General features: G+C 37.2%; 1 protein-coding gene across 1 annotated transcript in view; it reads right to left on the minus strand.

Annotated features, from left to right (window-relative positions):
* gpat2 (glycerol-3-phosphate acyltransferase 2, mitochondrial) overlaps positions 1-13,059 on the minus strand; it is a gene marked incomplete at its 5' end in the record, with an annotated part of 162,044 nt that overhangs the window by 22,903 nt on the left and 126,082 nt on the right. The window contains 6 exons of the mRNA XM_079826318.1: positions 636-706; positions 816-934; positions 3,046-3,128; positions 4,213-4,311; positions 7,706-7,891; positions 12,068-12,167. Of these exons, the coding sequence (XP_079682444.1) occupies positions 636-706; positions 816-934; positions 3,046-3,128; positions 4,213-4,311; positions 7,706-7,891; positions 12,068-12,167 (658 nt within the window). The remainder of the gene's footprint in view (positions 1-635; positions 707-815; positions 935-3,045; positions 3,129-4,212; positions 4,312-7,705; positions 7,892-12,067; positions 12,168-13,059) is intronic.

The following is a 13,059-nucleotide window of genomic DNA, read 5'->3' on the forward strand; positions in this document are numbered from 1 at the left end:
CGCTGAATCATTCAGTAACACGCTGTTGCTGTGACATGCGTTACGGTTCTTCTGTGATCTTTGTTTGGAACTATTTTCGCTGCTGAAATAGAACAAAAACAGTCAATATTGCATTTAAAATGTAAGTGACTTGATGTTAAATAATTGTTTATGGAGCTGGCATATGAAATGAGTGTTATGTTCAGTCGTGATGGTATTCAGGAAAACGGCACTCTTGTTTGAGTGATGTTGCTTAACTGTATCAAATGTTATAAATATAAAAACACAATTTGTAAATTTAACCGTGTATGTTAACTGAGTTTCTCTGTGTGAGCGGCGCTCATTTGTTTTCGATTTTCTCGAGAGGCTGCGCGAGCCTCAACAGCTCAACCTTGTTACCGTCAGTATGTTATACATTATATATTACATCCACCAACGATCGCCACTTACACTAAATGAATGCAGAATCATTCTTGCACTTTGGTGATTACCTAGTTATTTTTTGTTATTGACGTTTTAATCAGGATACTTATCCGTCAGGCAAGTAAAATTCTCTTTCACTTGCCCCTTCAAAAAATCCACTTGTCCCGGACAAGCGTTAATGTCGAGCTCTGATATACATGATGTGATGCCCAAGAGGAGTTTTTAAAACAGACCTTGCGATGCTTGTGCAGCAGCAAACAGGACACCAGACTTGTAGACATGACGGCCATACTTGTAGTTGAAGCTAAAATAAAACGAAAAAATAAAACCCACACAAAACTTTAATAAATAGATCAACTTCTAAAATGCAAGAGTTTGATCTTTGAGATCTCATGTGTGTCGATCAGACTCACAGTACATGAAATGAAGAGTCAGTGCGATAGTCTGCTGTCTATCAGCAGGAGACAGTTCAGGCATGACAGCGGGTGGGAGGAGCCAGGAAATATCCTTCTGGTTGAAGATGGAGTCCATCCTGATGACATAAACCACATTTCATTTTATTACAACATACTTTGTTTAATATAGACGTATAGGGGTGTACAATAGGGTTGTAACTTTTTGAATTTTTCAAAAATAATCTTGATTGTTGCCTTTAGAAGAACCTTCATTAGAAGAAAAGTTCAGAATGCCATTCCAAATGCAAATTATTGGACGATACCTTCTTTACCTATATAGTATTTATATATACACACACACCAAGATTTTGATTGTTCTAGAGAAACTGATCTAGAAAGTTTTAGGAAGTGCTACTTACAAGCAGTAAGGTTTGTTGTATGGTTGTTCCAATTTTTGATTTATGATCCAGGAAATCAATTTATTTGAAAAAATAGTATATCAAAAATGTATAACCCTAGTGTACATACGGTCATTCTCTGAAATCCCGGCATTAAATGTACATTACAGTCACCTTTACTTTACATCACCTGTCCACTGTTCTCAATTCCTAACGTGTACAACAAAGGGCTTTACAACAATACATTATTACCAGCTGTCAAAATGCAAATGTCGACCCCCGCAGGGCTGAATCTCACGATAAGGCTTCCCCGCTGTGGATGTTCCGCTTTAAATGTATAACAGCGCCTGAGGCTCTCGGAAGAGACTGAAGAGCAGATGAGCAGCTCTTTTTTCAAGATATTCCAGCTCATTATGAGCCGGAGTTGGAATAACTTACTTCTCCCAAGAACCGGAGTTGCTTAAAACGAGTGTACCGCAGAAACATTTTATGCACTTGGCTCTTGAGCTCTGATTCAGAAGAGTCTCAGTGCTTGATAATATGGCTAATATCGAGGATTTCATAAAAAAATGCAATAGTTGATACTGTAGCAATACCTAAAATGTCTTTTAAAATGTCACGTTTCTCAATACCAATTTGTATGCCACAGCTTCAATTGAAAATATACTAATATGCTATTGAACACACTCCTTTAAGTTAAATATCAATATAATTATTAACAAATTGCATAAAAAAAAAAGAAGAAAAGAGTATAGCCTTCAAATACTATCATTCAGAAGTTTGGGGTCATAGAGTTTTTCTTTTTTTATTGACAGAAATGTATGGATTTTACTAAAATTAATAATTTATGCAAATTAATATAAAATATTTCTATTTCAAATAAATGCTGTTCTTTTGAACTATCCTGAAAAAAAAAAAAACTTTATCATGGTTTCCACAAAAATATGAAGCAGCACAGCTGTTGATGAACTTGTTCATTGATAAGAAAGGTTTCCTGAGAATCAAATCTGCATATAAGGATGATTTCTGAAAGATCATGTGACACTGAAGACTGGAGTAATGATGCTGAAAATTCAGCTTTGGAATAAATGATATTTTAAACTATTTTAAAATAGAAAAATCCTTCAAATTGTAATGCTATTTAACAATATTACTGTTCTACTGTATATTTGATAAAATAAACAGAACCTTGTGGAGCATTAGAGACTTCTTTCAAAAACATTTTTAAAAATCCTACCGACTTTCTCCAGTAATTGTTTAAACCAAGTGAACAGTCAGTGATAAAATAATCACAAGTGAACAAATAACAGATCAGAACAAATAAAAACAATAAGACAAAGATGCAAATAATACTCAAAATAAATATTAGATAATTCTATAATAGTCATTTAGCAGACTAAATAAGAACTCCAGAGCCAAGTGCATAAACGTTTGTGCAATGCACTCGTTTAAAGCAACTCAAGTAACAAAGAAAGTTGAAAGAAAGCGATACGCTGAACTGGCTGAAGTGGACTGAAAGGTATCATCCATCACCGTCAACCAGAATCCTTCCAGCACTATATATTCTTCCTGTTATTGTTCTTGCTTTTCTGTCTAACCAATTTGGCATATCAGATAAATAACCCAAAGGAGAAGAAGAACTGAACTGGAGGACCAGAACCCCAGGGACCTTCATGGCTGACAAGAAAACTAGGAAAATCTACAGTGAAGGATGTAGGATGGTTTGGAGTGAAACGCATGCGCTCTTAGGTTTTTGACAATATGGGCAGACAGATGCTAGGGTAGCAAATAGGAAGAGATGAAGAGTGGATGCTGCAGATGAGATGCAGGAACAGAGGGATTGAAGAGACCTGTTGTGCAGTATGGCGGTCAACAGCAGGTCCTGTAGGGGGCGCCCTCCATCCACACGGCACTTTCCACTCTCGCACATCTCCTGAGAGAGAGAAAGAGAATGAGTTTAAAAACTTTTCCACAGTGCCCATAAATAAGCTTCAATTGCTTGAATTGAGATATCGCATTATGGCTTAACTGGTTTCGATGGACCAAGATTTTGGACATTGGATTTGTTTACTGTATGAAAAGTACTTAAAATCAAACATGGCATTTTATTAATATTAGCACAAACTGAAAAGATCCAACAATGTAGTTTTCACAACAACAAAAAAGGAACATAACACATGCATCATCTTAATTCAATGTCCTAGTGCTGTTTGACACACAAGAAAAGTCTCACTGCTTTCGGATGGATAACTTTAGTAGCTTTAATAAAAACTCAAAAAAAGGTCTGATTCTCTGTCCAACAGCATCAAATCAGTATTATATCTAGGTGAATGACTTTTCTATTTAAATATATCTTTAAATGTAATTAAATCCAGCGATGGCAAATCTGAATTTTCAGCATCATTATTCCAGTCTTCACAGTGTCATGTGATCCTTCAGAAATCATTCTAATATGCTATATGTAATATGCTGCTGCTCAAGAAACATATATCATTATTGAAATTTCTGCTAAATATTGTGGAAATATTTTTTCTTTTCTCAGGACTGTTTGATGAACAAAAGAACAGCATTTATTTGAAATAGAAATATTTTGTAATAATTTGTATAAACATTTTTATTTTTTGTACTAAAATGAATGCAAATTATTGTAATTGAGAATCATGAAATTATATAAAGAGATTTTAAAAGATATTTAAGGTATTAGATACTGATATTGTGTTATTGCGAAAACCCCAATATTACCAAGCTCGGGATACATTTGAGAATCTGCAAATGGTTCTGCTCATTTTTTTATTTATTAGACAATTTTATTTTGCTACACTTACTACGCAGTCTTATATGGCTTCCATTTTATTATTTGCATTTAGTATTATTTCCCCTGCTGTCAGAACAGACCGACCACCCACCAGCCAAGAACCACTGCATTAAGGCTCTGCATTTGTATGAAATGATAATATTTTATTTGCTGGTGTGTACGGATGAGCGAGCGTGTGCAATTCCTTGCGTGTGAGTCATACCTTCAGAGAGAAAGCCTGTGCAAAATGGATCCTAACACTTCCTCTGTGATCACCCTTTAGTAAGGCAACCACAAACCGCAGAGCAGACATCACACCGGCCTAGAGACCACACAAATAAATGAAAAAACACGCTGCCACTCACACACAAGCTGATGAAATGACTTGGATCTAATTCGAGAAAACTATTCTGATCTTCACAGCGCTCTAATGGTGAAGAGCCATTAGAGGAGAAATTAGTGGCTGTAATCACTATAATAACTGGCGTCTATTTGAGATGGATGCACACAATAATATGGATTTCTCAGAGCCCTTTATCTCTCTCTTCTCCTCTAAATGTGAGAAGAAACACTCTAGCCGTGTCTTTACTAGGGTTGGGTACCGTTCACATTTTAACCGGTACACAACGGTACCTTTTTTCGGTACTTTAAGGATACATCAATAACTGTAAAGAAACTGTAAATAATTTATAGAAGTGTTATTGACATTATGCCAGAGCTGCCTTGGTCTGCCATTGTCTATGATGTTTGTTCACTGTTATATTAACCAGTAGGCCTAAATAGAAAAGATGCACAATATGTCAGAAGACAGAATGTCAGAAATGATTTTGGTTTTGTTTTGTAGAAAGCCTTTCTTTAAAGTGAATTTTGTTTTGTATAAATTGTATCTTAATTGTATTCAATGTTTCATCAGCCAATTGCCTGGATTTAATAAATAAGAAGCAAATAGGCTATAGCAGACAACAATCGTGACATGGAATTGCCGGAGCGACCACTTGCATTGCTCTTGAACATGTCTTATAAATAAATCGAAACTCAGCAGGCTACTTGCCTCACAGACATGAGAAATATGTGTATAGAAAGCTTCAAATGTCCACTTTTAAACAAAACAATTCTAAACGAAAATAAATAGTCAAGCAATGCGCACTGTTCACTAGTGGCAACGTTATGCGTCTATTCATTCATTCTTGTCAAAGACGCTGACGTCAGACGCATGTCCGGACGCAAGTATGTCATGTAGAGGTCGACTGATAGTGGATTTTACCGATACGATCACTAGGTTGGACCGCACTTGCCGATAACCGATTAACCGACTGATAGTTTTTAAAATGGATACTGGATAAAAAAACATAAGTAAAACAGTGCTGGACTTTATAACAAGAAATAAAAAAAACAGTCCTGATTCATGAAAATGTGCTAAATTAAAAACATATATATATATATATATATATATATATATATATATATATATATATATATATATATATATATATATATATATATATATATATATATATATATATATATATATATATATATATATATATGAATATTAAAATAAGAAGTTCTAGCAGAACAAATTCTTCAGAAAATAATTAAAACATTAAAATATTACAGGTCAAATTTGTTTCTTTACCTATAACCTAGAAACATGCATGTACATATCATAGGTAACACTATGCAAGTCCCTATGCAACAAGGATGTGTTAGCTTACATGAACTATATGCATTATGCATACATTTTCACAGCATTTAATATGAGCAATATTGTACCTTGATCATTCATGTTAGTTCATAGTGCATTAACCAAGGTTACCAGATAAAATAAAAATTCAAACTCAATTTAATGTTGAAATGAACAATGACAATGAACAATGAACAATGAACAATACTTCCATAGCATTTATAAACCTTAATTAATGTTACAAATGGAATCTTATTGCAGTGTTACCATTTCATATAAATCCAAACAGTCTGCTTTTTTAGAAGGAGATTATCTAATAAAAAACGAGTGCGCTTCTGCTTTGTAAATTATTTTATAATGTCTACATGTGTATCTGAATGCATGCTGAAGAGAAACTGACTTTAGGACCCAGTGGAACAGCTCATTTGCTCCATATAGAACTATAAGGCTAGCCTGGATGCCAGCCGAACTTAGCCCCGCCCACAACAATTGAGGTCGGGAAGTTCGGTCTGGACTTGATCTGTTGTGGAGCAACTATGCTCGAACCAGAGCTGTTCAGACCAATCAAATTGTCAGGGCGGGCTTTATACAATGATGGACAGATGATCAACAGTGACGTAATCATGCACGTCACCAAAGAGCGGTTGTGTTGAATTCGTTCTAATCCTAAACGGAGAACTTGTTCGTATATACTCACCTTTACTATTTCTCTCAAAAACGATGATCGTGTTGGTAAGTACTCTGTGTATCCTTAAATTCTTTTTTACAACACCGGCAAAGATCGTTTACACTCATCTTCTTCTACTTCTTCCAGCATGCGTGCAGTTGAGTTCTGTTAACAACTATGCCTCGCTCCGTTGCTCTGATTGGTTGTAGGTCTATCCAATTGAGTGCAGAGGCATTTTCTTTCCTGGTTCGGTTGAAACGCCTCATAAATCACAGCCCAATGGAGCAGTATCAGACTAATATTCTGACTAGAATCTGAGTATGACGATGTCAGGCTACTATAAGGTCACCTAGGTGGCAAGAGTCATGAAATACGTTATATAATTTTTTTCCACAAGAGGTCAGCAAAGACATCCAATATAAGATATTTTGAGCTGAATTAAAAGGATTATTAGCCTGACAAGCCAGACCCACATCAAGATGTTTGGTCTGGAAACTCACCCTTGACAGGGCTCAATCCGCGGGGTGGGATAAACGGTTGTCTGTCAAATTCCCTCTGCACGCAATTGGATAGCGCCACAACCAACCGAAGCGGAGCTAACGTTAGTTGATAGATTAAACTCCGAATACATCTTCCTTTCTTACGAATTACTTCAGTGCCGTTCTTTGTTCTTTCCTCAAAGAAAAGCTTAACTCCAAGTCTTCCAGAGTAGTGGCCAAAACCGATTTGAAAGACGCTGATCCTCAGCTTCTTTGTTTACCTGTAGCACCAAGAACCTCCGCAACTCCGCTCCGTCATTATGTTAAGCCCGCCCACCGACTCTATACATGATGTGATTGGCCTGACCAGAGTTTGGTTTTTTCAGCTCTGAGGTGTACCGAAAGTGGGATAACTTTCATTTTTGGGTGAACTAACCCTTTAATAAAGAAAAAACTTTGTATAACGAAGGGCTTTCTTGAAGCCAATTCACACTGCAATGACAGACGCTGACCAACGGCAACAGATCAGTCAGGTTTTGTTAGATCTGTGTGTTACCCCTGTTGGTGTTGGTCGGCGCCTATATTTGCCAATTAAATGTTTTTAGGCATCACTGATATAGGCTGCAAAATAGTGCATACTGAGTTACATGGCAAGTTTATTACTTGAGTTATGAGTTTGTTAAATCCTTCCCCAGTTGGTCTATGATCATTCTGCTTATGAGCACCATTATCATGTTTGCCTTTGTCAGGAAAATGTGAATCTACTTCTGTTTGTAATGTGTTTATTGGTTTGTTTAATAGCCCCATGCCCTGATGCACAATGCGTGACTGTCGGGTAGAGGTCATTACACAATGGAGAGTGCATTGTTAATATTGAGGTCGTCACCTGTGGATGTATAAAGTGGCGTGGTAAGCAATCATAGGAAACGCCCACTGGCACGATGCAAACATCAGGCACTAGACCGTCACTGATGGCCTGATGTACACGGGCCAGCCACTGCCCGCCGTGACCTCTGCCTGCGGTGATGCCCACGTTGAGAGCGGCCCCCTCTCGTAACAGCTCGCCAATGAACTGGGGAGTGGGACAAAAGAGAAGAAATTATGGATAAAATGTTTGTGGGAAAATAGAGAGGCTGGACTGTTTTATGTGGAAGAGCTATGAAGCAGAGAAAAAAAATGAACTGCAATATCTGCTAAATCAGTCCAATAAAATGAATTGAAAGCCTGGAGTATGTTCAAGGGAAGAGTCTATGTGTGAGAAGAGACAGATAAAATGTGCTATAGCAAGAGAGAAAGTGTTAAGCTGACACCACTGTAGAATCAAATGCTACTTTTCTAATGCTTGGACAAAGCATTATGACAATTCTGTCATAATCGTGTCCCTCTAAACCCATACGGCTCATACAAGGAGAAATTCAGGTGATTGTTTTAGCGACATTACATGCCAGTGGTTATCCATTGTGTTTAAAAGGACAAGAAAGCACCATAGAAATGGTTAATGTGACTCATGCTATTTTCCTAGTAGTGTTCTGTCAGACTAAAGATTAAGTCATTACTTAAATCTTAATCATGCTTGCGCATATTCAACCCATTTTTGTTATTTTTAGTATTATTATTATATTTATCCTCCTGAGAACCAGAATAATTTTTTTGTGAATTTAGTTTTTTTAGGTCAGTACATTGTTTGGCTCATAAGAAACAAATGGAATTAAAGCTGCAAGCAGTGATGAAAGGGCCCTCGCACTTGGTGGCCTCAGAAAAACAGTGAATCACGAGCAAGATGCATTTAAGTGGGTAAATATAGGAGAAATACAGCAAAGTCATTTTGATGTGCCACACTTCCTTCTGCCAGCAGGTGGCGCTTTGACTATAACTGCATATTGCGGTGTAGATGTCTTCAGGTCAGGACTATTATCAAACGTGAAGTTTAGGGCCGATCGGACATTGTATGCCTGAGTTACAGCAACGTCCTGTTTCGTGGCGTTATTCGCATATATTGGCACTTATCCAAGAGTTGCATGATTTAATGTGTCTCTAGCATGTTTGGTTCTTCATGGCATATTTAAATGAGTTTCTGGGAGTGAATTACAGTGTAAAGCATGCAATTTCCTGTTGCCAGCAGGTGGCGCTATAACTTAATGAATATTGGCATGTAGATGTCTTCTGGCCAGGACTCTTACCAAACATGTGAAGTTTGGGGCAGATCGTACATTGTATCTCTGACTTGCAACTAGGGCTGTACGATTAATCGAAAAATAAACAAAACCGAAATTCAGAACCTCTAACCGAAGTATTTTTCCCATGTCGGTTATTTCAGTTTTAGTCACGTGACTCCGCCCCGTCAGTCACATCAAGTGCAGTTTGCAGACACACAGAGAGATGCAGGAGCAGTTATCTGTGTTTATAGATGCCCAGAATCACTATAGTAACTGCATATTTTACACAGTTTATACAGGCAAGTTAATTGCCGTTCTTATAGCCTACGTGCTGACACGTACACACACACACAGACGGCGCGCGCAAGCCCCGAAGCCAGATCGCTTTCACTTTAGTCCTCATCAAATTTGTCAAGTATTTGCGTTTAGGCTTGCCAGTTTCAACATTTAAAGCGATTGTGCACTATTCAAAAACAACAATACGCAAAACTTATCTGTTCAGTGCTCAGCTTTTTTTTTGACACAGAGAGCCGAGCGCCTCTGACAACGCGTCTCTGTGCAACGCGTGCCAGCGCCCTGAAGGCAGACCTCTTTCACCTGCGTCCTCATAAAGCTTTGTCAGTTGTATGTGTTTTAAGGCCAGCCAGTGTGAACATTGAAGCGATTTTAGACCATCAGATGTGTATTATGTTGAACTAATGCCTGATATATTGTTACAAACGAACACTCAGACAGAAGCTCGCACTTCACGTGAAGATCGCGCGCAGAGAGGAGCGCAGAAACGCAGTGTCAACGCCGTCATGTGACTAAAGTAAAGTCACTAAACTAGCTTAGAAACTCAACCGTTAACTTATAGGCATATATTTTAATACCTTTGAAGTAAGTACAAACCACAGCTTCATAATGAATAGAGACGGTATGAGTAATTCACACACACAATCACGCTCTCATTAATGCATTCAAATAAATGTAATGTAGGCCTACTGTGTTAATGTATCTGTATCGGATATACAACAAGCAGAAATCTGCCCCATAGACAATAACTGCTGAAAGTAAACCGTTTCGTTCAAGTATTTTAAAATCACAAAGAAATTCACTTTTCCCATTAGAAAAAAAAAAATCCACCTTTAAAAGTAGAAAATATTTACAGTAAAAACATTATCAGGAACTTACTCAAAAACCTTCTGAGGGCAAAAAATGGAAAGCAAAAAAATAGATGCAAAATAATCATTCATTAATCGTAATCGAGGTAAAATGTTCAATTAACCGAGGTTTTTATTTTTGGTCAAATCGTGACAGCCCTACTTGCAACAGCTTCTTGTGTCATGGCGAAACATCAGACTTTGTCAGGCCAGCACAGACACGCCCTTCAGCGAAAACTCAAGATCTTCTCAAAGCTTAACATTTTTTTAATTTGAGTAATTTTAATACATCAACTTGAACTTATTTTCTTTCAGTTAGATGCCATTGCAAGACGTTTTTCCAAGTTTGTTTTTCTATCTAATATTTCATACTTTTTTTTCATCTAAGCTTTATAGTTTACAATAAAAAAACTTGTTTCAAAACATTTTACAGCAGGTTTGATGTCTGTGACATTAAAGGCATTCCTTATGTGCATCGAATATGTTTCAAGTAAAATCACGATTGCACATTTCCCCTACAGGTGTGAGGTTGATGCATTAGTATGATGAATAGAGCTCACATCTGAGAGAAGAGAATGATGTATTACCCACCTTTAGATTTTATGTCCATATGTTAAAATCTCCGCAATTAATCTTTGGACGCATTCGTGTTCATCTGGCTGTTATTAGTGTTCTGTTCTTCATTAATTCTGACTGCTGAAATTAGAATTAAATAAAAATTCTGTCACCATTTACTCATGTCATTCCAAAATGATATTTAATGACACCTAAGAGATTTGTCTTCCTCCACTGAAAGTCCATTCCACCAACTTGGATGTCAGAAAAGTATGGCTGAGCTTCTGTTTACCATATTTGAGTGCTCCATGTATGTGCATTGATCAGTGTTTATATGTGAATAAAAGCCTTAATTAAATCTGTTCAGCATATAAAATGACCAGAATACTTGGATTAAACTGCTTGAGTCATATTGATTACTTTTGCAATGTCTTTATGAAAAATTTTGAAGTGTAAAGTTTTGGTAGAATGGACTTTCAATGGAAGTATAGAAATCTCATTTGTGTTTCGAAGATGCTTGGAATGACATGAGGGTGAGAAGATTATGACAGAATAAAAAAATGTTTTTTGTAAACTATCCCATTAACAGTCCCTGCTCTGTCCGTTTTAATATATGGGAAAGAACATCAACACTGAAAAAATTCTCCTTTTGCAATTCATGCAAGAAAGTACGGGTTTTGAATTATATAAAAGTGAGTAAATTACAAAATGTTAATTTATGGGGTGAACTATCCCTTTAACTCGCTCTCACACGCATACGCTCAAATCCCAAATCCATCTTGAGAAGCCTGATAAGCTCATATGCTATTCCAAGCATGACAGATTATTTCCTCTGTTAATTTACGCCAGTCAGAAGTCGCACATATGCACATATCTAATCAAAGCCCTTCATATTAAAACATATCAGCCCATCTTGCAATCAAGATTCAAATGCAGTTTATGCCAAATCCTGTTTACTATCACAACGTCCAAATGCTGGTAATGTTTCTTGTAAACTGCTAATAAGATGCTCCTCTGAGAAATTCAGATAATAGTATGATTCTGACAGTAAATCTGGAGGCAGAGGAGATTTATTATCCACCTCCAAGCATCAGTGAGGCAGAGTAATGGGTTCAGCGACTCATGCAACCTCCCAGTGAAACATCTGCAGTCCGCAGGTGCCCCATCGTCATGGGAACCGCTGTGCCCATAAAGGCCAGGTTACTAACGCAGCCTCACCTGCCCTGAAAAACGCGGGTGACTGTCCATCTTCAGACTAAAATTGGTATAAAAACAGCATTCGAAAGCAGCGTGTTTGTGCAAACATCTTAAGCGACAGTGTTTCGCTTGTCTTATCGTGTGCTGAATCTGAGCAATTCAAGCAGAACGGCAAACTCAGCCTTTGCGGGGGCTTACAGAGGTCATGACTGGAGAATAGATGCTGTCCATCTCTGCGTCCCGTTCTGAGCAAATGCCTTCTGGGAGTAAGACGACACCCAGTCTCTGAAGGATGGACCTGAGAAAATAAAACGGCCTCAATTAACAGTGACTAATGGCACATTCCTTTAGGTTATTCATCCAAACAAATAACAACATAGATGAGACTTAAAGGGCCCATATAATTACATTTTGTAACACATTTTTCCCTGATGTCTATTTCGAGACAAGGTCAGAATTTAGGGTGTCTCAATCCCTTCCCTAGTTCAGTGGTAGCTGCATTGCAAAAGGATTCAGCCATTTCTACTCACATTCATTATTGAAATAGTACCAGAACTGCAATGTTTTCTGTCTAGAAATTCCCAGAATGCACCATAAAAACCTGCAAGGCTACTGATTATATTGACTTGCAGGAAATGTCATCATAACTTCAGAGTCTTTCAAGAATGGGAACAAGTGTATGAAGACAAGCCTTACTTTTATGTTTCTAATTACACCACTGTTCAAAGGTTTGGGGTAAGTCTTTTTTTCATGTTTTTGAAAGAAAGCTGCATTTGTGTTATCAATTATACAGTACAAACCGAAATATTGTGAAATATTTAAAATAACCTTTGTACTTTAAAAAGTAATTTATTCCTGTGATGGCAAAGCTGAATTTTCAGCATCAGTCTTCAGGGTCATGATCCTTCAGAAATCATTCTAATATGCTGATTTGCTGCTTAAAGGGATAGTTCACCCAAAAATGTACTCACCCTCTAGCCATCCTAGGTGTATATGACATTCTTCTTTCAGATGAATACATTCTGAGTTATATTAAAACATGTCCTGCTAATCCAAGCATTATAACTTCGTATTAAACTTTCGTATTCAACTTACGAAGAAAGTGTAATGCCTTTCGTAATTCAAAACGCTTACGTCCGACGTATTCGTCGTGCTAGTTACGCTTTTTCCGTAAGTTGAATACAGAAAGC

Source organism: Gobio gobio, assembly GCF_949357685.1.
Source record: "Gobio gobio genome assembly, chromosome: 10".
NCBI classification, from domain to species: domain Eukaryota; kingdom Metazoa; phylum Chordata; class Actinopteri; order Cypriniformes; family Gobionidae; genus Gobio; species Gobio gobio.